This window comes from Triturus cristatus, chromosome 4_2 (genome assembly GCF_964204655.1).
Source record: "Triturus cristatus chromosome 4_2, aTriCri1.1, whole genome shotgun sequence".
Classification (NCBI taxonomy): Eukaryota; Metazoa; Chordata; class Amphibia; order Caudata; family Salamandridae; genus Triturus; species Triturus cristatus.
The window spans coordinates 512,181,486-512,208,602 of NC_140586.1; the positions used below are offsets into that span (position 1 = coordinate 512,181,486).

Consider the following 27,117-nt stretch of genomic DNA (forward strand, 5'->3'; position numbering starts at 1 on the left):
TACACACAAAATCTTCTGTACTCTGCTCCATCAATCCCCCTTTGATGATTTCATCATCACCAAATCCCAAACTACCCATTCATCCCACTAAATTTTATTTGATCAGACACTTCTTCTCAATAATTTTGTTAGTTCAGCATATTTCTTTCTCATTTCTCCTGTTCTCGACAAAAATGTTATTTTTAGTTCTAAATCTAAACTTACTTGTCCTTGTGAAGTGCAGTTCTATCTACTTGTGCAACTATTGGTACATTATTAACAGTACCAAAAGTAAAATGGTACAACACATCCTACACCCAAAGCAAAAATGTTATATATATTTTTAGGACTGTCCATATCCGCTATGGTATCTAAGTTAACCTATAAATGAAATCTACTAAATATGTACCGTATGTACAAAGTGTGTTTTTACACTTGAATGACTTTCTGTCCTTTGCCACTTCTTTTATTTTAACCACTTGGAAATGGTTCATGAAAAATCGTCTTTGTCTTGTGTGCTAAAACCCAGAAGTGTTTTCTGTAACACTGTTAGGTTGGCCTTAAGCCGTTTTCTTTGTCCTGCTCACTGTCGTTGTCACTGTCCCCTTCCTTTCTTAAATCTACTTCTTCTATCTTTTGTAAGACTATGTAAGTACACTCAGGTGGCCTGTTCAATTTCTCCTGTTCTAACTTGTTTGTCATTTCAGAGATCTGATCTTTAAGAGCTGTTGTTCCTTTTCTCACTATCTTATACTTGAGTCTCTTTACTCCGTTGGGCCATATGTGTGAATCATCCTTCTCCATAGGTTCATAGTCTTTGTTCAGAATTTCCTGATCATCCGTTTCTTCTCTAATGTCAGACAAGATAACTGACAGGATTTCTGAACCTTCTTCTCCATTGCTTTCAGTCTCTGTGTCTGCTTGTATTTAACTTCCCCTTATCTTGAACTGTATGATTTCTGAGTCTTCTGTTCTCTCTTTTTCATGTACTTGCCTCTGCTCTTGACTTTGTTTCTGTCCTAGTTCGGCAGTACCGTCTAAATCGTTGTCAGGTGAAAAATCGTTGAGTCTTACACCTTGCTGTACACTTGCAGAGTCTGTTGATCTAGTATCACCAGTTTCACAGTCTGCTTCTCTTCTGTTAACAGCTTCTGGTTGCTCAGCACCTGATTCTGAACTTGTATCCGAAATCTGCAGTCTATTTCTCAGTGGCCTATCTTGTGGATCAGGTACATATGCTTCTCTCATTGCTCGTCCCACTAGTATCTTGTAATGATTTAAACCTGTCCTTCTGTCAGGTGTACTTCTCATGGTTATTGGAACTAGGGGCAAAGCTTCCGGCCATTTCAAGTCCGTGGAATCACACTTTTTTGCTAATTTGACTTTCATTGTGCTATTCACTTGCTCACCAACTCTAGAAACTTCTGGACAATAGGCACAATGCAGTTTCTGTTTAGTCCTCAGTATTTCACAGATTAGACTGATAACTTTGTTGGCGAAATGAGTTTCCCTATCTCTGTGTGACTGTCCATGACACATGCGTGCAAAATGGGCAATCAAAATGGTCAAGCAGGGGAACATCCTTAACATCGCGGTTAGTACACCGCGATGCAGTTACATCGCAATCGTTACAACGACTGCGATGTTACCACGCCATGCCATTACAACGCAAGTCTTTACATCGACTTGCGCTAGCTGGCGTGCTAACATTACAAATAGTGTAGTTTACTATCCCAACACCTTCCCTACTGTTAAGTGGACTGGAGTTGGAATAGTAAATTACGCTTTTCTAATGTTAGCACGTCATCTAGTGCAAGTCGATGTAAAGACTTGCGTTGTAAAGGCATGGCGTGGTAACATCGCAGTCGTTGTAACGACCGCGATGTAACGGTACGCGTTGTAAAAACTGGCGTTGTAACATCGTACATCCATGTTTTCTTTTCCTCATCGCTTGCCTGATCCTGCAACTGCCTCACTTCTTTCCATGTTTTTACTGTGTTAGTAAGCATGAGATATTGGGAAAAAGTATCTTCCTTCACCGGTGCCTGATTTAAAGAACTATTCAGTTTTGTGCAATAATTTGCCAATTCATCTGCAAACCAATTCCCTCTGGTAATATAGTCAGTTTCATATTTGTGAGCATCAGGACATGCTAATGATCCCCTATCCACTATTCGTTTCTTCTTCTTTCTCCACCTGCTTCTCCATTTCTCAACATCCTTCCTTTTTCTCATTGAGCAAGCAAAAGCTTCTCCCTCATTCTGCTTATTATTTTCCTCAACTAAATCTGGGGGTTTCTTTATCTTATCCAGTTTCCCAGCTAGGTCTGGTGGTTTCTTTTTCTTCTCATGTTTTCTTGTGCACTTGTCTCCTAATTTCTCAAACCCATTGCATTTAAAAATATATTTCGTTTCTGCAATGTGCAATTGCATTCCTGAAGCACACATTGTCTCATTTGCCTCTTCATTCATATGTATCCTGAAGCTTTTCTGAAATGGAAAACTTCTTGAAACATTAATTTCATATTTTTGAGCCAAATCGGTCAGTCTACCATGTGTAGTTACTGCACATGTATTTGTTTCCTTACTCAGGGACATTAATTATTTTTCCTGACACTGGTTCACATTTTCATGATTTAAATTGCAAGAACTGTTAATTTCTTCATGCTCAAATGTTGAATTTAAAACACTAAGCTGTTTTTCTTTTTCGGGCTCTGGGTTAATTTGTTCCCCCATGCTTTCTATCTTTTTAATTACCGCTGCTTCCTCAAACCATGTTTGAAAAATCCCATCTCCAAGTATATTTATTTTATCCTGGGCTGTGAGTGCTGTAAACACCATTTCTCCCTCGTCTTTCAATGCTTGGACTGTCTGGGGTAGTTTCTGTTCAATAATCTGTGAATTCTGAGATTCCACAGTAAACCCTGACATATTTACTCCTTCTACAGCTTTTTGAATCTTTTGAGTAGGGACCATATTAATTTGGATAGTCATAAGTTGTCTAGGCACTGTCTGTGCATCTGCAGCTTGTAGTTTTTGCACTGAATCAGTCACATTTAATGCAGTAACACCTGGAGGTATTACTGTCAGTGCTAAATCAACAGGTAGTGGGTCAATCTGAGATGTCTGCACATTCCTCTCATTCTGCATTTCTCTCTGTTCAACAGAAGCAGTAGCCACTGTAGTACTTACTGGTACACTATTTTCAGTATTTTTAATGGGAACCACATAAAGTGGCGGACACTCAGTTAACAATGCATCCATTATTTCATCCCCTGAATCATTATTTATTTGAGGCTTTTTGAAATCATTAATTCCCTTCTCCTGCATCTGGTGCTTTACCTTTTTATCCTCACTTTTGCAAACAGAAATTTTAGAATCTATATTCATCGGGACTGTTAAAGCTTCCATATTCATAGGCAGTTCTTTCAATTTTTCAGACACTTTTAGTGTCCTGACTGCTAACTCATTTTCTTCTTCTTCATGATTTGACTGATTTATCACTAGTGTTTCTTGCCAAATAATCGTACTGCTCATTGGAAGGAGTTCTGGCTTCGTTACTGTACTAGTAATTTGAACAGATTCCTGTCTATTTATTGCACTATTCCCTATGGGGACTGGAACAGTTTGGAAAACTTTTGTAGTTTCTGCTGGCGGTGCCTTTGGCACCACTGTCGCAAGCTCCCCTTGATATGGAGGTGGTCTGTTACCCAGAATGTCATCCAGCAACTCATCTTTAGTATCACTGTACCTACAGCCTGAAATTTGAACATGCTTCTTTTCCTCTTTCTTTTCACCTCCTGTAGATCCTCCCATACTCCTGACAGGAAACAAATCATTTGGTACATCCACCTGTTGCCATGTACATATTCTGTCCTCAATATTCTCATTCCGATATTTATCCAAACCAAAATCATAACCTCTTCCTGATCTGTGGCGTTCTTTCTCATACACTGAATTTTCCCAATCCATAAATGCTTCAAATTGCATAGGTCTAGGTTTAGGCTCAAGTTTCTCCATTGTTTCTCTCAAATGCCGCAAAACTTTTATGTTAAAAGAACCTTCTGGAGGAAATGCAAGCGCACCATCACCTTTTGTATATCGCACCCAATTCTCTACCGACAAGCAGGTGTGATAGCCATACTTCATTAGCATGTGCAATACAGGCGTTCCCTGGGGAGAGAATAGTCTACACTCCTGCTTTACTGCAGGCTTGTCTTTCACAAACAATCTTTTTACCTTTCCAAACAGCAAAACTTTCTTTTTCTCTTTACCAATATAATACATTTTTCGCTTAACTTTTGTTTTCGTGTTCAGCTAGAAACGTCAGTGCAACACAAAATCTCTACCAATCAACTTCCTCTGTGCTGTTTCCTTTCCAACCAATACCACTGTGGAAACCTACTCATAAGCAAATCAGAAAGCTCTACGTCACTTCAGCATCCACCTATCCCAGCGCGACTCTCACTAACGCACCAATCCGGAGTGTCTACGTCACCCTGTAATTCTCCACCCCTAGCGCGGCGTACACTAACGCACCAATCAGGAACGTCTACGTTTCTAGCTGACTGGCCAATCCCAGCGTGGTCTATCTGACATCAGCTTTTCTCGCTACCGCAGCTCCTGCTCCTGTTGACCCCTCCTTTACAAAATGTTATCGGTAACTTTTCTTACGTTCTTTTTACTTTACAAATCTGTTAGTAACGACATAAAAACACCACTATTGTCCGCTTCGCTAACCAAAGAATAGTTAATGACCTTTTTCACAAGAATACCGTCTTTCCCGAGAGAAGTGCTTACCTCTGCCCTACTACGGAATCGTTACTTCCGTTGATAAAGTAGCACATCCCTCTACCTTACCCTTCTAGCAAGCATTAGCTAACTGTTTCTCCAGAATTAAGACACCTAGTTGGAGACCCAATACTCCAGAGAAATAAGACCAGAGTTTAGCAATTAACCCGAATGCTATTTCATTGACGCACTTTCATACGGAAAATGTAGTTCATTCACACAGAATTCTGTCTTTCCCGAGAACAGTGAACAGTCTGTCCTACTACAGAATTATGACACATGTTAACAAAGTAGCACTTCCCTCTACTTTATCCTTCTAACAAGCTTAGGGAACACCTATTACCTTTCCAGTGATAAGCGTTATCAGAGCTCCTTCTGGACTCCTGGTACCTAAGACCAAAATTTCACAGGTGACCTTCGCTACCATATACTTCTTTCATACAGAAAATGTCCCTAATGGCAACACATGACGATGTCACCGAATTGAACCCAGACAATGCGTTGTGCAACTTTAATCGTCACACATTTTCCCTGTGTACCTACAGGGTAACAACAATTCCGTCTTTCCAGAGAACAGCGCTTACCTCTGCTCTACTATGGAACTGTTACAAACTTCCGACTTCCTACATCCCAGAAGTCGTGAAAACAACATAGAACTCGACGCGACTCAACATAGAGTGTTAATACATAAACCAATACCAATCAATAATCAATAAGCAATTTACAGGCAATAATCACCAAACCAAAACAATAAAAACCATCATCCTGCTACCAGAAAAACTGTTGCAGCGTGGAATTTCAAATCCTCCCTTCATCACAGACCAAATATCATACTAACACATTCACTCAATACATTCATTGGTGGGGCCCATAACACCACCATTCGCACTTCATTGATCTGCTTTTACGGAAGAGATGATTGTTCCAAACACTGACATGAAAGGAATACCTTATGACCTAAAAGAAATGTATTTACATAACCCTACACTAAATATCCTTAGTCCAACATATTTTATAACCTGAAACTCGAGATATTCCTTCCATTTGGTCGATAGATCAATTAGTTGAATTTGGAAAAAGTGATTTTAATCCTCTTCAATTATTATTCAAATCTTAATCTATTCCCATTCAATAATAACCCGACACATTTGCTTGTTAATCAATAATATTGTTTATCTAATTAATTGCAAATTTTAATAAATCGTTAATCCAACCACAGAACACCATATTTACCTAATCTGGCTATTAGTCGTCCTCTAAGTCAATCAAGTCATCTTACAGGACGCTACAGTCCCAAAGATTGGGTCAGGACCATAAGCATGTACGCATCAATCAATGCCCATCAGTTCGAGGGTCCTTAGTTCATCAGAAAATTGGGCAGCGATTTAGTCTGTCAAAGATTCAGGGAAACAGCTGTCCTACAGTGTCACCGTCCGCTCCGTCAGCATAACGTCAGGAAAAAGAAAAGTCCGCAACCGCAAGCATCACAACTCACTATTCTAACATCTTTTATAATGAAATGAATGTCAAAATGTAACAAAAGTCAGTTTTAGGCACTTTTGATTGGTGGTTTAAGATCTTCTGTTTCGGTTTCCCAAAGTCCATGATGTCACACTGTCAGACATGATCCATCCAGTTTGTCAAAATTGACAATTGTTAAAGCTCTTGGCAAAAGTCCAGTCACGACCTTGCTTGGGTACAGGCTGTGTAGGTCATCTTGAGGCCACTTGTTGAGGAGCCTTGGTCTGAAACCTCATGGAATGGTAGCTGTCTCGTCGAGTAAGTTAGTCAGCCATTTTGTCGAAAGGCCCAATCGGTCAACTTAAGCAAAACAAACACAAAAAGTAATTAAAACATGGAAATAACGAATAAAATGTTTAACCCTCACTAATTCCCCTATGTGTACATAATTATCTAGCACAATGGCGACATTTAAAGCGTTTATATTCACCCAATTATGTCATCTGGTGCAACTTACAATTACGTCACAAAAGCAACATATATCATGCAATATTAAATTTTTCTAGTATTAGTATGTGTATGTATATTAGTTTACAAATTATTTTAGCCATGCAAAATGCAAATCCCACGTGTAATTCATACATTAGTAAGGTTGGTTAAATACCACTTCAAACAGATTAATATTATTACAATTAATAGATTATTCTAATCAGTATGAACATGCAGAAATGGGGGGTATACAAAATTGTGTACTACCCGCTCCATCACAGTCAGTCCAGGTTTATACCGATATCGGAGGACTGTTTCTACACAGGAGCTGTGTTAATATCAAAGTCAGTTTGTATGCCGAAAACCCCGCAAATGCGTAATTCAACTAATAGCCCTTGTCAGACCTTTTTATTTAAAAAACGCTACTAAAGAACCAAGCCCGTTATGATTGCAAGCGGCGCTCATATATCAGAAGTTCAAAGATGCGAGCGATCTCTCTAAAACAAAACCGCATTTGAGCAATCTTCTTTGATATTATTGAAAGTGGCATTTATATATGAGTGTCTTCTAGATACAAGCGTTTAACAAACCACAGGAGTGCGGCTAGCATACCCCCCCTTTTTTACCTATAAAACCGGTAAAGCGGGTGGTGCTAACTACTTAATAAATGCATTCGCTCTCTGTTTTTCCGATTATGTAAAAATCGATGCCTGTAAATAAGGTTTGGCAGCAATAAAATAAATTATGTTTGTGAATGTAAATACTTTTGTTTGACCTCCACCGATCACCTTATCTCTTGCGCTGCCTTACGTTGTCCTTTTACCACATGTGTCACTGCGCCGTTCATTCACTATAACACTTCCAGCGCACATTTGGTTGTTATGGTTACTGCAATTTAGTTGCATTTCTGTGCTTCTATATGCAAAAATAACAACCTTTCCACTCTCCATTAGTCCCACTTGTTTCTTCCTGTGCTATGTGATAGATTCTCCTTTGAACAGTCCCCCCATGTGATATACCTGTTGAGAGGTTGTTTTATTGTTGCCATAATTACCCGGTCTCAATTGGGTAAACAGGTTTACTCCTGTTTCTTGTTTGTCTTGTAAATAAGGTTTAGCCAGAAGACAATAACGATTCTCACTCAGCCATGGCAATGACGCTAGAACTAACTTGCCACTGTAATAGAAGAACTTCTGATTAGACCAGGATTTAAATTGGGCCATCAGTGACCATTTGATGAACGAATTAGAAATATCTATGTTATTTTTAAATATGTCGTACACAGATATAGTGAGATTATTGTGGAGAGGATATAACCTCTACATTTAAAACTGTTTCATTTTACAGCGACTACCCTGACAGATTAATTATGAGGCAAAACATTCTTAACCAACAAACTGGGGTGACATCAAGCACTTTACCAGGCACTTCTATTGTACAATATGTGTCATGACTTTAAATACCTTACTATCCACTGTGCAATATCCTTACATTAAATATATTCATCATGTTATGTCACAGTGAGAACTCCGACACTGAAGCATTGAAGTGATTTTGACTTTCTCTGGAACTTGTTCATCCTTGCTGGATACAATTCATAAACCAGCCTTTAAAAATAAATAAGCACAGGAACATTAACTAACAATATTGTAATATGAGGTGCCTACATTACACCCCTCCCTATATGGATATAAATGAGGACTATATAATCAATACTATAATATTATATGATTGAAAGCTGGTTCATTCGGGTTGCCACTCTTTCTCATTTTTCTTCCTTTTTATTTTGCACACGGGTTATCTGTTTTTATTATATAAATAGATTTCAGTTAAATTCTGTAGACAGAAATGTAATTATTCACATTATGTTTACATAGGGGTCAAGGGGGCAAGGCATGGTCTGCACCAGTCCATGCCATGCAGGAACAGGCTTTGGCATTCCCATTGCGGTGCCTCTCAAAGGCTCACCGCCTCGTACCGTCAAAACACCGCCTGCCAGACCACGAATGTACTCGTAATCTGGCGAGTGGTATGCGACAAGTTTGTCGGTGTCGGAGCGGGGTGCTGGCATGGTGGACTGCTCCTACACCACCAAACTCGTAATCAAGCCCTTTGTCTCAACAGTAGGTAACTGCAGTTTCATCACCTCTGCATTTTTGCAGAACAGACCCAGTTGATACCTACCCATCACTCTTTCTATACGCACCTTATTTTATCTTTATTACATTTCTTTCTCCTGATTGCTCTTTTTCATGCTACTTCTGCAATTTTTTCTATGTTTTCATCAGGCCTCTCTCCTTCACTGAGCTTAATTTACTTAGCACCCTCTGACCTCCACCCCTCAGCTCTGCACTGTATGTCCTTCATTTCTTTTGCGCTTTTAACCTGCAGAAAAAGAGAACAATAGAAAACTAATAAATGTTTTAGTAGGACCCTCATTATCATGACATCCGTTCCAGTGACAACTCCTATGTTAGTTTGTAAAACGAGGACTTCAAAATGCCATTGTTTATGTGTGTAGCTTCCTGTGTATACTTTATAATTATTTTACTGTTCCAAGGTTGCTGCCAGCCATCTTGTTTGGGTATGTCAAAAATCATTTGAAGATGGTCCCCCAGGCGTGCTGATGCACACCCAGTTATCTTTGAATGCATTTTGTTACACTGCACTCAGGAGCAGTCAACTTAGAAAGATATTTAATAAAATAAAAATCAGTACAAGATGGCTGCCGGGGTGTGCACATGCATAGGAGGCTGGCTTGTGTTTTTTTCCTCTTTGTAATCTCAGGAGTACAGATAAGGCCTGGGTAGTCCCCAAATTCTTTCTTACATGTTGTATTGGAGGTCAAGGAGTCTGGCTTTACATGCAATGCATATTAGACTCTGAGTTTACTTATTACCTTGAGGAAACGGATGAAGACTAGTTAGGAAGGATATTTTTTAAACCAGTGACTTGAGACCAAGATGGGTAGTGCGTGGTATACAAGTTTTATCTGTTTTTTAAGAGATGGCATGTTTGTTTTCTAGACTTGAATGCATGCACATCATCACTGCACTCTGTCACATTTGAGATACAGTCCTACAGCTAATGTTACAAATAAAATCAGTGAAACAGTAGGTAATGCATCGTCTCCTTTACTGTTACTTATTTTCCAGGCAAGGCTCTTGTTCACGAGGACTGCGGTCCACTGGCCACTTCAAAACCATCCTTTTGATCTTACACTCCCTGATAAACATTACAAGCCTGATAAACATTACTCTTTTGCTCAACGCACTTTGGGCCTCATTCTGTCAGAGGCTTTCCGACCGACATCCAAGGTTTGACTTCCGACCACCTAATAACAATGTAGGTGGTCGGAAGCTAAACTGGCCGGCCATTTTGATTGGCTTCCGACAGGCTCGAGGAGCCCGTCGGCCAGTCGAAACCGGCACGTAATCCCTTAAGGACGGCTTTTCCGCGATCGGGTTTATGATGTCTGTTTCCCACAGGCCGGTGTCGGGCTAGCAGGGCCCCCATGCCTCCACGGCCTCCAATGAGAGGGCTGGGGGGCACCCCCTGTAAATCCCTGCACCGTGTGGCAGACACCGTGAGGTGCCCGCCACACGGTGCAGGGATTTACACAAACTCCCATTACGCTATGGGAGCTTGTGCTGCTGGCAGAAACCGCCCGCAGCGCAAACTCCCATAGAAATGGGAGGTTGAAACAGCACCATGTGTAATCGCATTGTAATAAGGTGGTCGCAAGTCCCAAAATCGTAATAAGGGCCTTTGCATGATAGTATGCATGTTTTGCAGAGTACCTAAGTTAATTAATTAATTACAGCATCTAGCTGCACTATCAGTTAAAACAAGATTTAAAAAGTTATGAACTGTATGACAATTAGTTGAATTGTGTCTTATTTAAACATGGCTTTCACAATCGGTGTCAATATTGCATTTGTGTTTTCATACTTGCTTCATTAAAGATACGATAAGTTCGTGACAATATGCCAATGTTTTACTTTAGGTTACACTATGGCAACTAATTAACTTGCTTTGTAAAATCCGTAAACAACCTTCGAATTTGAGACAATTATCAAGTACGGATGAAAGCAATACTCTCAAGTTAACTGAAAACCAATGTAAACTTAAAAATAACAGTAGCCTAGAAATCGCATTCGTATTACTGTTGTTATTTTAAAATGTTGCCTACATCACCACTCCCAAACGAATACCCGTTCTTCTCGGATATACAGTTTTATAGCAAGGAAAAAAATCTGCTTCACAGTAAAGAATTAGCAGAGACGCCTTTTTTCTAATCTGTAAAGTATTTTTTTATTCTAATTTGAAAACGGTTATTTGAAAGTAATAATCATTAACACCTTAGGTCATCATCTTCTTTACAAGCCTGTTTCCGGTATCCTCCTGTTCCTGTTGAAGCTTGAACTACACAAAGTTACGCTTAAAATTAGGGAAACAAGCACAATACACGAACATACTATTGTTACCACAACAGCAACATTGTAGGATCCAGAGCTTGAAGGGGCTGGTGTGGACGCAACACTAAACAGAGCAGCTTGGGCTATGTTGGACACATCAGCCTTGTGGTCACCTCCATCAATGGCGCGCACTGCGAAGTAGAGGATGGTGCCATTTGCCAATGGTAGGTTCTCTGGAGTGAAAGAGAATGTTTCTGCACAGCCAGAAGGATGAGGGGTCAGAGCGTAGACGTTCACAGCGGTCGCCTTCTCAAAGTTGCCTCTTAGTTCCAAGGGATTCGTGCTCATTCTGATGTCATACTCTGCAGCTAAAACGAGAGATGCAATTATAGTTTGAATTATGTAGTTTGTCTCATGTTTGAGTTCTTCACCTAGGTTTTTTTGGTGTTTGGACAAAATATTGAGTCGTAAATATTGGGAGACAGAAATGTAGGAAATGAAATATTGTGATACATAAATATTGTGATGGAAGAATATCCTTGACAAGAATACCGTTTTTAGGTAGAGCCCGGGCAGCGCATGCGCTGCTCTGTGAGGCATGCTATATTGAGGCATGGACTTGAAGCTCCACCCATTTTCCACCCATATTTTCAACTGGCTCTTTTTACTGTCCTTTCTAAATGGTTGCTATTGAATCATGAATAGGCTTAGTGGTCTCACTTTCGTTCAGCCTTATCTGCATTTGTAACCTCCCACGAGGACTGACTGGACTTTTTATTTGTGCTATTTTACTGTCTGTTTTATCTATAGTCTGTGAGCACTATTTTCTTGAATGTGTTTATTCTGGCTGCTATTGCAGGCACAACAGGCTCTATCTAACGCACCCTGTTTGCCTGACATCCGATCTTGGTTGCTGCGCTCTATCTTTGAAAGATGCTCCCTCCCCTCCCCGCTTCACAGCCAGTCACAGCGCTTTATTATTTGGTAAGGCTTTTACATTAGTTGCTTTCTCTTTAAGCAACCACGCGCCTTTCTTTACTTTTGCACAGCTCAGAACTATGCTGCTTCACAGCCGCTGCCCGCTTGATATTTTTTAATTACTTTGTTTATGCGACCACACGCCGATATGGACGCTGCGCCTGGTGCCAGCCCTCCTGCTCGGCCTTGTTTTATTCTTCCTATTTTTCACTATCTTGTCTTAAAGTGCCCAATTGAGCACTTTAATGTTAAAGGTGCCCGTGCCCCTTTCTTTAGATGTGGCTTGTCTAAAGAAAAGGGCATGGCCGACATTAAAGTAGAAGCACGGCATGGAGTGCTTTTACAAAAAAAAAATCATTTGTCAGCCTGACAAACAAATGCTTTTTTGTGTGAAAGTGCCCCATACCATGCTTTCACTTTAATGGAGGCAGCACACCTTTCTTTAGATGAGCCACGTCTAAAGAAAGCTTCACTGCCGCCATTGAAGTGAAAGCGTGGCATGGGAAGCTTTTACAAAAGAAAAGCATTTGTTTCTCAAATTGATCAAAAATACGCTTTTTTTAAGGAAAAGCACTCCATACCGTGCTTTCATTTTAATGGCGACCGCGCACCTTTCTTTAGATGCAGCTCGTCTAAAGAAAGGGGTCCGTCCGCCATTATAGTAAAAGCATGGCATGGGGCACATTTCAAATAAGCATTTGCAAAGCAATTAGTCTCGCATTTGCGAGAGTTTAAGCTATTGGCATTGTAAATGGCAATGCCTTTTATGTATTTGTTTTGAAAACCAACAACATAAATAAAAGGCATTGCCATTTACAATGCCAATAGCTCAAATGCAAATGCAAGACCTATTGCATTGCAAATGCTTGTTTATGTGTTTATGTAAATATTGGGTTAAATAAATGTGTTTTTTGGTTTTAAATTTATATATTTTATTTGTCTACATTAATATTTTTTTCTGATTGAATGGTTATTTAATTGTATGTATTTTTATGCATTTATTGTGTAGGCATCTTATATGTATATAAAATGCCTACAGAAAAAACTCAATATTTATATATATATATATATATATATTTCATCATTTCACAACAGGATTCGTTTCCGGGATCCATCTCCCATAGTCAGGTGGCGTGTTGTACTCGGCCAATCCCACTGCCGAGTTTAGATTCAATAAAGTTTTCAGCTCCAGTAAGCAAAACACGCACTCAGAAAGGTACAGCTCGTTGGCGATTTATTCACAAGGTAACGCTACGCGTTTCAGCACAGAAGTGCCTTGATCACACGTTAAACCTTCTACCAATCAGAAACATCTTATGTACAAACACCAGGACTGGTCAATTGAAAACAACATAGTGGAAGGACACTCGCAATAGAAATAATGATTCGGCCATTTTGAAATGGTTCCTTTCCATTGAATCCCTATTGCATCATAGAGATATGTAATACAGAACAATGGGTCCGATAATTCAAGTGAAACATCCGGACTACATTTGATATGAAAAATACAAAAATTACAAGAATAACAAGATATGCGCATACTAAGTAATATCGCATATATGCATCAGAAACAACATTGTACTCGGTCTAGTGCCCGAAAGGAATCAGTATCTGTAATACAAAAATTGATCAAGCCCAATGGCGAGTAACTAACGTGTCCAATATCAATAAGGTGATCCCGATGGGTGTGACTAGGGATGTTCCAACATGGTAATTAGAGTGCATCTAGATCCAAGGATCAAGATAATTTCCAACGAAAAAAGGGAGGAAAAAAGGGGGGGTAAAAATAACAAAAGTGACAAAGTGTATCTTAGCTTTATCGTGGTGAGGTGATAGTCTTCTATTCAGTTCAGAATGTGAAGATCAGTGCAGTGCTCAGGTTTTCTAAGGAGTGACGTGCCCCCGGCTGACTCCTAGAAAGAAGTGACAAAAACATTGATTAAAATGGATTAAAAACAATATCATTAGTTAATAATTAGCAAGAACAATCAGAAAACAATCAAGCATCAGGACATGAAGGTTTACCCTGGACAACTATGGACAATAACTGGATGAATTAATCAGTATGTAGATGGGTTGCAAGTTCCTCGTCCAAATTATGCCCCCCAGGGAATTTGGTCTCTAATTCCAATATCCATTTAGATTCTCTAGTTCTGAGGGCAAGTTCTCGATTCCCTCCATGCCTACCCACATTGACCTGTTCAATCGCATAGTATCTCAATAGATCGCTATTTGATTGGTGTACATTTTGGAAATGTCTGGCAATGGGATATTTGGGGTCTTTGTTATAGATGGCTCTCAAGTGTTCCTGGACTCTCTTTTTGGCCATGCACGACGTGCTGCCCACATACTTTTTTTGACAAGGACATTCCAAAATGTAGATTACATAGGTGGAGCTACAAGTAAGAAATTGTCTGATCTGTTTTTTTGTTTGGGTCCCTGGTATTGCAAACTCTTTAACCATCACACTAGACCGGCAGGCCCTACAATGTCCACATGGATAAAATCCACTCAGTCCTTGGATATGTTGGCCCCTTTTATCAGTGATGTCACTTTTCACCAACATGTCCCTAAGGTTGCGACCTCTTCTGTATGTTATGAGTGGTCTATTGGTCAATTTTGGGCCTAAGATGGAATCTGATTTTAAAATTTTCCAATTATCGGCCACTATTTTTTGGACTTGTTTAGATTTTTGGTTGTAGGTAGTTATTATTCTAGGTGGTTGTGATGAGACAATGGGTTTAGGTGTAGGGTTCAGGGTCTCTGATCTCTGGATGATCGATGCTTTGGAAAGGGCTTTAGTCAGTACCCACTCAGGGTATCCCCTGTCCCGAAACCGTTGGAGTATGTTGCTACTCTCGTGTGTGTAATCTGTCTCTTTAGTGCAATTTCTTTTAGCTCTTAAGAGCTCCCCATAAGGGATGCTCCATTTGAGTGATTCAGGATGGGAGCTCAAGGCATGGAGAAGGCTGTTGCCAGCCGTGTCCTTTCTATGGAGTTTGGAAGTAAGTCTACCCTCTTGGATCGTGATGCTAGTGTCCAAGAAATCCACATGGTGTTCACTAATGTTGTATGTCAGAAGTATATTATAGCTGTTTTGGTTGAGCTTTGCAATGAAGCTAACAGCCTCTTCCATGGTGCCCTGCCAGATGACAAAAAGGTCATCAATGTATCTTGACCAAAATTGTACCTTTGTAAAATGCTCTTTGAGATCTTCATTAGACCTAATTTCTTCTTCCCACTTCCCCAAAAATAAATTTGCGAAGTTAGGAGAAAACGCCGAACCCATGGCAGCGCCACGGATTTGCTTAAAAAAGGTTCCGTCAAACATAAATATATTATTACGTAGACAGAGTTTCATCATCTCTATAAGCATAGCAGTATGGTCTCTAAATCCTATTTCACGATTTTTAAAAAAATAATAACAAGCCTCCATACCCTGGGTATGATCAATAACAGTATAGAGGGCACTGACATCCATTGTGATAAGCATGGAACCTTCAGACAATGTAATGGTCTCAATTTTTTTCAGAAAGTCAGTAGTGTCCTTGATGAAGGAAGGGAGTTGGAAAACATATTCTTTCAGGAAGTGATCTACGTACACTGACAGATTTTCGTTGACACTTCCTATGGAAGATATGATGGGTCTGCCTGGGGGTTCTAAGAGGTTTTTATGAACTTTAGGCAGTAGATAGAAAATAGGGAGTTTAGGAAAATCACGTTTAAGGAAGCAGAATTCATGCCAAGAAAGGAGCCCTTCAATTTGCCAATCATGAAGTCTATTCCATGTTTCCTCTATGCTAATATTGTATTCGTTGGAGTTGGATTTGATGTAAAAGACATCACCTTCAAGTTGTCTGAGGGCTTCTTTGACATAAAGATCTCTTCCCCAGAGAACAATATTGCCTCCCTTATCAGAGGGTCTGAGTATAACAGAGTTATCGTTTGCCAGTGATAGGATGAAGTCACAGTCATGTTTAGACAAATTTCTATTCCTGTTCTCTCTGTTGTATTTTTTATGTTTAAGCTTGGCAAGTTCTTTGCTCACTACTTCTTGGAAGGTATCTATAGGGTCATGTGGCATGATGGGGTAAAAGACTGATTTCGGTCTAAAGCTAGTACATGCAGCCCTATTCATATTTGTTTCCCTCACACCTACAATAGAATCATCAGGTTGACTATCAGATGATATACCCCCTAATACATACATATCTAGAAGAAGGTTTTGGTCATGAATATTAAGTTCAGGTGTATCTACTATTGCCATGGATTGAGGAGTATCTTTTATAGTTCTTAATGAATGCCATTTCTGGAGTTTTAGTTTCCTGCCGAATTTGTACAGGTCTATTCGGGTATCAGGATAACTGAACAGTTCACTGGGGCAAAAAGTCAATCCCAAGCAGAGAGTACGTTTTTCTTTTATAGTCAAAGTTCTAGACGATAAGTTTATAATTGTTTTATTTACCATGTCGTCATCCATGGTTAACGTCTTCGTCTGTAGCCGCCTCTTTTGGATCCCACCGGCTTTGTACTCTTTGCGTTTTCTCTGCTGGAACTTGAATCTTCTCTTCTGTGATCTGCTCTTCCTCTTGCTTGTCCTCTTGGTCTCCCACGAGTTGGTGTTTTCTGGGAGGACTGTTGTTGTTGGTATGATTCGGCTTCTTTTTTCCGTCTGGTCCGTAGAACCCTGAACTCTTCTAAAAAAGTCGCCGGTTTCTTAACAACTATTTCAGTCTCGGATGCAGTGCTGGCAGAATTTCTCGAGATATCTGAATCTGGTTCGCTGACCATGGCATTTGAAGAACATGCTTCCTCAGTGTCGTGTACATCAAGAATCTCAATTGGGGGATTTTGTTGTTTATATAAGTAGTCATATTTTGGACTATAGGTGAGTATCCGTCCGCTATCATAGTCCCCGCAATCTCTATGTAGCTTGCGCTGTTTACGATATTTAATGTCCTCCTCGTTCTTTTTTAAGCGCCCTTTGAGCTCTTCCTTAAATTTATTAATCGTATCTTGGTTGGGGTGTTTACTGAATTCCTCCTCAAGATCTTTCAACTGTTTGATTATGGTGGCACGGTCTTCCCACGCATACTTGATAAGGATGCACAACATGTTCTTGCTACTAGTGGCTGAGTTCTGCGACCATTCTTCTAACATTTGCGCATTGGGTGATTCGTGCGATGGGGTGATGTAAATCCTCAGTCCCCGGGGTACCATGCCCTTATCCACATAATCTTGAAGGGATGTAGCCTCCCACCATTTTGATGTTTCTTGTTTCCTCAATTTCTCATATTTTCTTAATTGAAATATCAATAAACTGCTTTCTGTCTTTTCAATTGTCACGGGGCCAGTTCCTGCTTGCCCCGGTCCGCGTGCAAATAATGTGGCAGCCTCTCTTCTTCTTTCGTCCTCTTCCTCCATGCTTATATTGCTATATGATTGTTCTAAGCGAATATGACATGGGATGCACTCGTAGGTTATACCTTGTGAGATATTGATGTATATTTTCGTTTAATGTCTCAATGCTGTTACCTTTCCCTGCCACAATTGGCAGTTCCTGATACCGTATGATAGTTTGTGTAGCCAGAGAAACAGTGGCAGACGTATAGGTATCAACTGATAGTTCCGTATTACACAATAAGATAAATATCTTCTCGGATTTATACGTCTCGCATATACCGCTAGCCCTGGGTTCGAACTAACTCACCCTAGTCACCCCGCCCAAACAGAGCCACGTCGCAGATGCGCCGGTGCTTTGAAAAGAAGGGTAAAGAGACGAGAATAGCTCTTACCTTAAGGGCGGATGGCGGTGTTTCTGCTTCTGTGGTTGTCAAAACGAAGTCGTATTTCAATTCGGCCGGTTTGGGTCCCTCCGTATTATTTCATCATTTCACAACAGGATTCGTTTCCGGGATCCATCTCCCATAGTCAGGTGGCGTGTTGTACTCGGCCAATCCCACTGCCGAGTTTAGATTCAATAAAGTTTTCAGCTCCAGTAAGCAAAACACGCACTCAGAAAGGTACAGCTCGTTGGCGATTTATTCACAAGGTAACGCTACGCGTTTCAGCACAGAAGTGCCTTGATCACACGTTAAACCTTCTACCAATCAGAAACATCTTATGTACAAACACCAGGACTGGTCAATTGAAAACAACATAGTGGAAGGACACTCGCAATAGAAATAATGATTCGGCCATTTTGAAATGGTTCCTTTCCATTGAATCCCTATTGCATCATAGAGATATGTAATACAGAACAATGGGTCCGATAATTCAAGTGAAACATCCGGACTACATTTGATATGAAAAATACAAAAATTACAAGAATAACAAGATATGCGCATACTAAGTAATATCGCATATATGCATCAGAAACAACATTGTACTCGGTCTAGTGCCCGAAAGGAATCAGTATCTGTAATACAAAAATTGATCAAGCCCAATGGCGAGTAACTAACGTGTCCAATATCAATAAGGTGATCCCGATGGGTGTGACTAGGGATGTTCCAACATGGTAATTAGAGTGCATCTAGATCCAAGGATCAAGATAATTTCCAACGAAAAAAGGGAGGAAAAAAGGGGGGGTAAAAATAACAAAAGTGACAAAGTGTATCTTAGCTTTATCGTGGTGAGGTGATAGTCTTCTATTCAGTTCAGAATGTGAAGATCAGTGCAGTGCTCAGGTTTTCTAAGGAGTGACGTGCCCCCGGCTGACTCCTAGAAAGAAGTGACAAAAACATTGATTAAAATGGATTAAAAACAATATCATTAGTTAATAATTAGCAAGAACAATCAGAAAACAATCAAGCATCAGGACATGAAGGTTTACCCTGGACAACTATGGACAATAACTGGATGAATTAATCAGTATGTAGATGGGTTGCAAGTTCCTCGTCCAAATTATGCCCCCCAGGGAATTTGGTCTCTAATTCCAATATCCATTTAGATTCTCTAGTTCTGAGGGCAAGTTCTCGATTCCCTCCACGCCTACCCACATTGACCTGTTCAATCGCATAGTATCTCAATAGATCGCTATTTGATTGGTGTACATTTTGGAAATGTCTGGCAATGGGATATTTGGGGTCTTTGTTATAGATGGCTCTCAAGTGTTCCTGGACTCTCTTTTTGGCCATGCACGACGTGCTGCCCACATACTTTTTTTGACAAGGACATTCCAAAATGTAGATTACATAGGTGGAGCTACAAGTAAGAAATTGTCTGATCTGTTTTTTTGTTTGGGTCCCTGGTATTGCAAACTCTTTAACCATCACACTAGACCGGCAGGCCCTACAATGTCCACATGGATAAAATCCACTCAGTCCTTGGATATGTTGGCCCCTTTTATCAGTGATGTCACTTTTCACCAACATGTCCCTAAGGTTGCGACCTCTTCTGTATGTTATGAGTGGTCTATTGGTCAATTTTGGGCCTAAGATGGAATCTGATTTTAAAATTTTCCAATTATCGGCCACTATTTTTTGGACTTGTTTAGATTTTTGGTTGTAGGTAGTTATTATTCTAGGTGGTTGTGATGAGACAATGGGTTTAGGTGTAGGGTTCAGGGTCTCTGATCTCTGGATGATCGATGCTTTGGAAAGGGCTTTAGTCAGTACCCACTCAGGGTATCCCCTGTCCCTCCCCTCCCCGCTTCACAGCCAGTCACAGCGCTTTATTATTTGGTAAGGCTTTTACATTAGTTGCTTTCTCTTTAAGCAACCACGCGCCTTTCTTTACTTTTGCACAGCTCAGAACTATGCTGCTTCACAGCCGCTGCCCGCTTGATATTTTTTAATTACTTTGTTTATGCGACCACACGCCGATATGGACGCTGCGCCTGGTGCCAGCCCTCCTGCTCGGCCTTGTTTTATTCTTCCTATTTTTCACTATCTTGTCTTAAAGTGCCCAATTGAGCACTTTAATGTTAAAGGTGCCCGTGCCCCTTTCTTTAGATGTGGCTTGTCTAAAGAAAAGGGCATGGCCGACATTAAAGTAGAAGCACGGCATGGAGTGCTTTTACAAAAAAAAAATCATTTGTCAGCCTGACAAACAAATGCTTTTTTGTGTGAAAGTGCCCCATACCATGCTTTCACTTTAATGGAGGCAGCACACCTTTCTTTAGATGAGCCACGTCTAAAGAAAGCTTCACTGCCGCCATTGAAGTGAAAGCGTGGCATGGGAAGCTTTTACAAAAGAAAAGCATTTGTTTCTCAAATTGATCAAAAATACGCTTTTTTTAAGGAAAAGCACTCCATACCGTGCTTTCATTTTAATGGCGACCGCGCACCTTTCTTTAGATGCAGCTCGTCTAAAGAAAGGGGTCCGTCCGCCATTATAGTAAAAGCATGGCATGGGGCACATTTCAAATAAGCATTTGCAAAGCAATTAGTCTCGCATTTGCGAGAGTTTAAGCTATTGGCATTGTAAATGGCAATGCCTTTTATGTATTTGTTTTGAAAACCAACAACATAAATAAAAGGCATTGCCATTTACAATGCCAATAGCTCAAATGCAAATGCAAGACCTATTGCATTGCAAATGCTTGTTTATGTGTTTATGTAAATATTGGGTTAAATAAATGTGTTTTTTGGTTTTAAATTTATATATTTTATTTGTCTACATTAATATTTTTTTCTGATTGAATGGTTATTTAATTGTATGTATTTTTATGCATTTATTGTGTAGGCATCTTATATGTATATAAAATGCCTACAGAAAAAACTCAATATTTATATATATATATATATATATATATATATATATATATATATATATATATATATATATATATATATATATTCACTGAAAAAACCATAGGTTTCAGGCCTGATATAGTTAGGAATTAGCATTTAAAAAACCTTTGAAATTCACTGAAAAAACCATAGGTTTCAGGCCTGATATAGTTAGGAATTAGCATTTAACAAACCTTTGAAACTCACTGAAAAAACCATAGGTTTCAGGTCTGATATAGTTAGGAATTAGCATTAAAAAAACCTTAGAAATTCACTGAAAAAACAATAGGTTTTAGGGGTGTTATAGTTATCTGGACATTTCACTCGAACAAAACCATTGAAATTCCTCCGATATAGTTAGTTGTACTAACTACATCTCGTGCGCCCGCAATCCACTGCTGATGATGTCATATATTACATCATTCATGACATGGTCAGTGACATCACTGATGACATTTCAAATGACATCACTGATGACATCACTGATGACATCATCCAGTGAATGTGGTTCGGTTCGTTATTTAAATATGTATTATATATATATATATATATATATATATACATATATATTACCTACTGGCGGTCGCCAGTAGGTAGTTATAGTTAGGACCCCTTTTCCATAGGAAATCCGCAACATTCTATTTTGAATAACTTTGGCGCCGGTCGATGAATCCTCGCGAATTTCTCAAAATAGGTGGGGCGCTACGCTCCGCTCCTACCCTGAAAGTCTCGGGGGGATACGTCAAGCGGGGGCTGAGATAAAAGGGGGGTCCCAAAACGCGTTTTTCCCATGCATTTTTCCATAGGACCTTTAGAACGAGCTACAACCTTTAGAACGGCTGAACAGAATTACTAGAAATTTGGCAGAGAGGTAGTCCCTATGTCAAGGAAGTGCCTTTTGTAGGTTTGGTGTAAATCTGTTCAGTAGATTCTGAGAAAATAGCCTTTAAATCAATATATATATCTGAGCCCGCTTACGGTACGCTTACCGTACGCTTACGGTAAGCTTACAGTACGCGTACGGTGGCGTGCGCGAGCGCGATTCTGATTGGCTGTTAGATCTTAGTAAACATTCGAATCGGTCGAAACCAGGAAGCGGCGGCCGCCATTTTGTGTGTTTCACTCAGAAAAAAAAGAGTGAAAATAAGAAAAGGGGGCAATGAGGAGAGTTACAGACCCCCTTACATTTGTGAGGGGGTCAAAGAAGGACTGTAAAGTACAAAGAAAACATTTATTGATTTTAAAAAAAATCACGGGGTACGCGTACGGTAAGCTTACGGTAAGCGTACGGTAGAAAAAAAAATAAAAAAATAAATGAAATTCAGATTTAAGTGTTTAGATATTAGGGGGCTCTAAAAAGAGCCGTTGTGTTTATGAAATGATTTTTTAGTGGTACCTACAAGTAAGTACCGATGCAGAGTCTAAGGTTCAAGAGGAAGACTCTGTTCCCTTCATCATTGAAGTGCACACCATCTCCTCTATAAATGTCTTGCATGTCATAACGCAAGTTGTTGTGGTAAATGGCACCCATACCATAGTCACGGAGGAAAGCAGAAACAGATTTGTTGACGTGCTTTCTTGCTTTGTCATCGCACGGCGTGCCCACCGTGCGTGCACTGCACTAACTGCGTAAAGTGGGCGCGCGGTGCGCGAAGCGCACCGCGTGCTCACTGTGCGCGCACGGTGCTCGAAGCGCACCGTGCGCGCACGGAACGAACTGCGTTAAGTGGGCGCGCACGCCACGAATGGCGTAAAGTAACTTAGCATTTAAAAAACCGTACAAATTCACTGAAAAAACCATAGGTTTCACACACGTTATAGTTAGGAATTAGCATTTAAAAAACCTTGCAAATTCACTGAAAAAACCATAGGTTTCACACATGTTATAGTTAGTGGAAATTTTACTGATAAAAAACCAATGAAATTCCCCCGTTATAGTTAGTGCAGGCAACTATAACTCACGCGACCGCAATCTTCTGCTGATGACATATGTGTCTTTATGAAAAAAAAATATTTGTAATATATGTATAGCTAAAAATGTATGGAAGAAGACATGGGCAAATAAGTGTCTAAATACAGTATTAGCATCAGCAGAAGATTGCGGTCGCGTGAGTTATAGTTGCCTGCACTAACTATAACGGGGGAATTTCATTGGTTTTTTATCAGTAAAATTTCCACTAACTATAACATGTGTGAAACCTATGGTTTTTTCAGTGAATATATATATATATATATAGCAATTTGCATTGAAGAATGGGTGGATATATATTTGGTGTAATTCCGTTCAGCAGTTCGAGCTGTAGCTGCGTCAACAGGCCCTATGCGAAATTGCATGTGGAAAACGCGTTTTGGGACCCCCCTTTTTTTCTCGGCCCCCGCTTGATGAATCACCACGAAACTTTCAGGATAGGAGCGGACCGGAGCTGGCCAAATGTTTGGAAAATTTCGCGAAGATTCGTCAATCGGCGCCAACGTAATTCCAAATAGAATGTTGCGGTTTTCCTATGGAAAATAGGTCCTAACTATATCTACCTACTGGCGACCGCCAGTAGGTAGTATATATATATATATATATATATATATATATATATATATATATATATATATATATATATATATATATATATATAGTATTGTAGACAAAAAGCATATATTTATAACATTACATATTAGTGGAGCTTATTTATTTTACATTAAAGTAAATGTATATATCAAAATATTTAATAATGCTACTTTAAGCTTTGTTTATATTCTTGACACCATGTTTGTAAACAATGTTTTTCAACCACGATATTGTGGTAGTGAACCATTTAACCATTTTGATTTTATGTTAGGCCATCAGATTGCTAAACCATTAAAAATTAATTATACAAATATCATGTCATTGGGCCACAAGTATATAGCGTCAGACATTTATTACTGCAGACCATGGAACAAATCCCCTGTTTTGCCATAGCAGGAATGTGTCTTCTGAACATAGAATATACCCATATCAAACCTTTCATCATATAAATCATCCTATAGGACTTTGCATGAGATTGTGCTTTTACTCTGCTGATATAAAATATGTTTAGAAGTAATACACTTGAACAGCATGGCATAAACCATACATGTGGATGCCCATAGAGAAATGATCTAAAAATAGGCAGTTTGACCCTCTCCTAGCTCCCCCTCTTGTGAGTTGTGGCCCCTCCCCACGGTCCACCATGGAAATCGATAGCATATTGCGGTCTGTGCCAGGGGTGTAACACAGGCCCCCGCATCCCCCGCGGTGCGGGGGGGGCCTCCAGCTGCAGGAGGCCCCCTCAGAACAGAATTGCGGTCTGAGGCCTCTGGATAAAATGCGGACTGGGGGACCCTCTGTGTACATTGCAGGGGGGCCCCTTAAACCTTCGTTACGCCACTGGTCTGTGCATTCACTTCTTTACTATATGTGAAATATTCAGCCATACTAAAAGGCATGTCACTGTTTAGGGTGCCAATGTACTGCTTGATTTTATGTTTTAGTTTCCAGTTTGATTCACTGTTGGGAACTGAATGTCCTATGAATTGTAAACGGGCAATTACAGCTGCCCTGGGTGATCCAACTGCATGTGATATCTGATATTATGACTTTTTGGAGACAAGCTCACATGCAAACCCAGCATCTGTGCTGAGGCCTAGGCTTATCCTTTGACTGAGGTCCAGAGAATCGTTCTGAAACCTAGAAGAGCTGACATTAAACTACTGTCTGTGTCAGGGCTGATGACATTAAGCAGTGTTGGAAGCATATTATTTGCATAACTCTAGCACTGCACATACTTATATCTCTGTTCAGATGGAGTTAGTCACCTACTAACCCCACTTGGGTAAATTTCCACTTGTATGAGAGCCCCGGACCCATCAGCAGCATCCTGTGTGTATTTCGAGTGCATGTTGTGTAAACCATGCATGGTAGCCCCCAGACAGTGGAAGTGCATTGTCTGCATTCATGAGCAGAACATTTCTGAGCGGAAGAGTGTAACCCCAGATACTGGAGTATGGAAGGATGGAGATACTGCTGGCTTTACACATTCTACAGTGAACTCTTATGAATGACATTGCTGATTAGTCTTTCCTGGGCAGTGCAGGAAATGGGGGTCAGTCAGTATATTATGTTGTTAGAGGGAGGGAAGCTTCTAGGCAGTTCCTGCCCCTTTTGTTTGTCCCTGAGGGTACTTCAGGAAGGCTGATGAAAGCCAGTGAAGAAATTTCACACGTCATTGTGACTCTGCAGAAAAAACTTGAAATATGAAATGAACCACAGCAAATCGGTCCCTGGGCAGTGATAGTAAGATAAACAATTCACTCCCTGGGAAGTGTGTAAAAAGAACTGGGCACAATTTTGCCCAATTGGTTCCAGTTGCAAGCTCTTTAAGGCGAAGGAAGGCAGTGCCCTGGAAAGTATTTAAATAACTGCAGAGATCAGGATCTGGTGTCTGTGAGATAAACAGTCTCCTAGCGGTAATGGGAAGGCACCTGAGATGAGCACATCTTGCTCAAAGGGTGTTTGCATGAACTTGGACTCTTTTTGAGCTGCAGAAAAGGGGGAGAACCTTCCAGTCTCGCAGAAGTTGATGACAGAGAAAGGAGAAGCCCAGCTGTTGAGTTCAGAAAACAGCTGTCTGAGAAGAATCGACTGTTTGTGGGAGTGTCACTACCAGTCAACTGAGTCTGCTTAACGATTTTGCACCCCCATGAGTATTTCTACTTTTACGCAACATGAGCTGTACCAGCCCCTCCTGTCCCCATATGGGACCTCTCCAGCGCCACTGCATACAGAGACCAGGAACCCGCACAATGGACCAGAGAATGAACGTCAATCTACTGGAGTGTGGGGACCTGCTAGGTTTGAAATTACATCCTGAGAATGCACGCTCCTGCACAAGGCCCTGTGTGAAGAGAAGTAGGTGAGGCTGTCCAGCCAAGTCACTGCACCCCCAAGCACTTATACTCACCTGTGTTGCTACCCCACATGCACAAACTTAAACCTAACAAGCTCCCAACATCTCAAGTAAAACCATCAGCCAAACTGAACATTGACTGTGCACTTTGATACAGATGCATGTGGGATCAATGCTCTAACAATAACCCCACCGAAAGAGAACTGTGTACTAAAGGACATATGGACTGACCCACAGGTCACAGACACCTGGAAAGCTGTTTACCTGCACCCATTTTGAACCCACACCTGCACTTTAATCTAGTTATACTGATTTCTGTGTAGATATATCCTGCAGCATAAGTAGTACACAACGTTGCTGTAATTATCATTCTTTGTGTGTAGTATCTTGTTTTTGTGTGATTAAAGTAATTCTCTTTTTACTAAAAGAAAAGCGCAGGCAGAAAAGTGAATTGTTATGCTTGTTGTTTCTACCTCCACACTACCCCCCTGAGAAGTCTGTGACAGCCCACCCTCACTACCATGAGAGTCAAGTGCGGATTGGGTGTACTTGGCCAAGTGTCCAGAGCCATAGTTCGACGGACCCCAAGGTCACCAGAAGCAAGATACCCAAACCACCAGGGTTCTGACCCAGTAGTCCCTGCTTGCTCTGTGGCTCCCCCGAATAGGGCTGACAATCACACTGCCCGCAAAATGGTCAAACACATTATTTAAACTATAGCAACTTTTGACTACACTAAAGTCATAAGCATATTACCACAAGGATGAATATTTAGAAATTTTGTCAGCTTTGCTCCGGTGAGACTATGGGGCAGATTTACAGTAACTGGCGCATCCCTGCATATTAGCAGAGTTGCGCCAGTTATTTTGCGTGACGTAAAAAAAACCTTGCACCACCATGGATGTGGCGCATTTAAAATGTGCCGCACCGTGGCACAAGGATAGACAGATGCGTGACGCATCTGTCGGCGTAAAGGTGATGCAGTGCTGGAGTCGTGTCGCAAGCACAACCCAACTCCAGCACTGCTCAGGGGCGGCCTATACTTGCTGTGCTGCGTCACTCCTTGTAGCAGGCGTAAGGTTTTGATGCAGCGGGGTCGTAAATGTGACTCCGTGAAATCTTGTAGGTTTCACTGCGTCAGTTTTACAAGGCTTCTTTGAGACGGAACGCCCACCCTGCATACATTATACCTGACGCAGGTATAATGTAGCGCAGGGCTTTACAACGTGACGCATCTCCCTAGATGTGTCACGTTTTAAATATGTTGCATAGTGGCGCATTGTTTAGGATCAGAAAAACCAGATTAGGAAAGGGTCTGAGAGATCACACAACCAACCTGGACAAGTCC

At 40.5% G+C, this 27,117-nt stretch overlaps 1 protein-coding gene across 1 annotated transcript in view; it reads right to left on the minus strand.

Annotated features, from left to right (window-relative positions):
- Positions 1-11,007: 11,007 nt before the first annotated feature.
- LOC146834644 (calcium-activated chloride channel regulator 3A-1-like) overlaps positions 11,008-27,117 on the minus strand; it is a 637,940-nt gene continuing 621,830 nt past the window's right edge. The window contains exon 14 of the mRNA XM_085602115.1: positions 11,008-11,505. Coding sequence (XP_085458241.1) covers positions 11,099-11,505 — 407 coding nt within the window. The 3' untranslated portion in view covers positions 11,008-11,098. The remainder of the gene's footprint in view (positions 11,506-27,117) is intronic.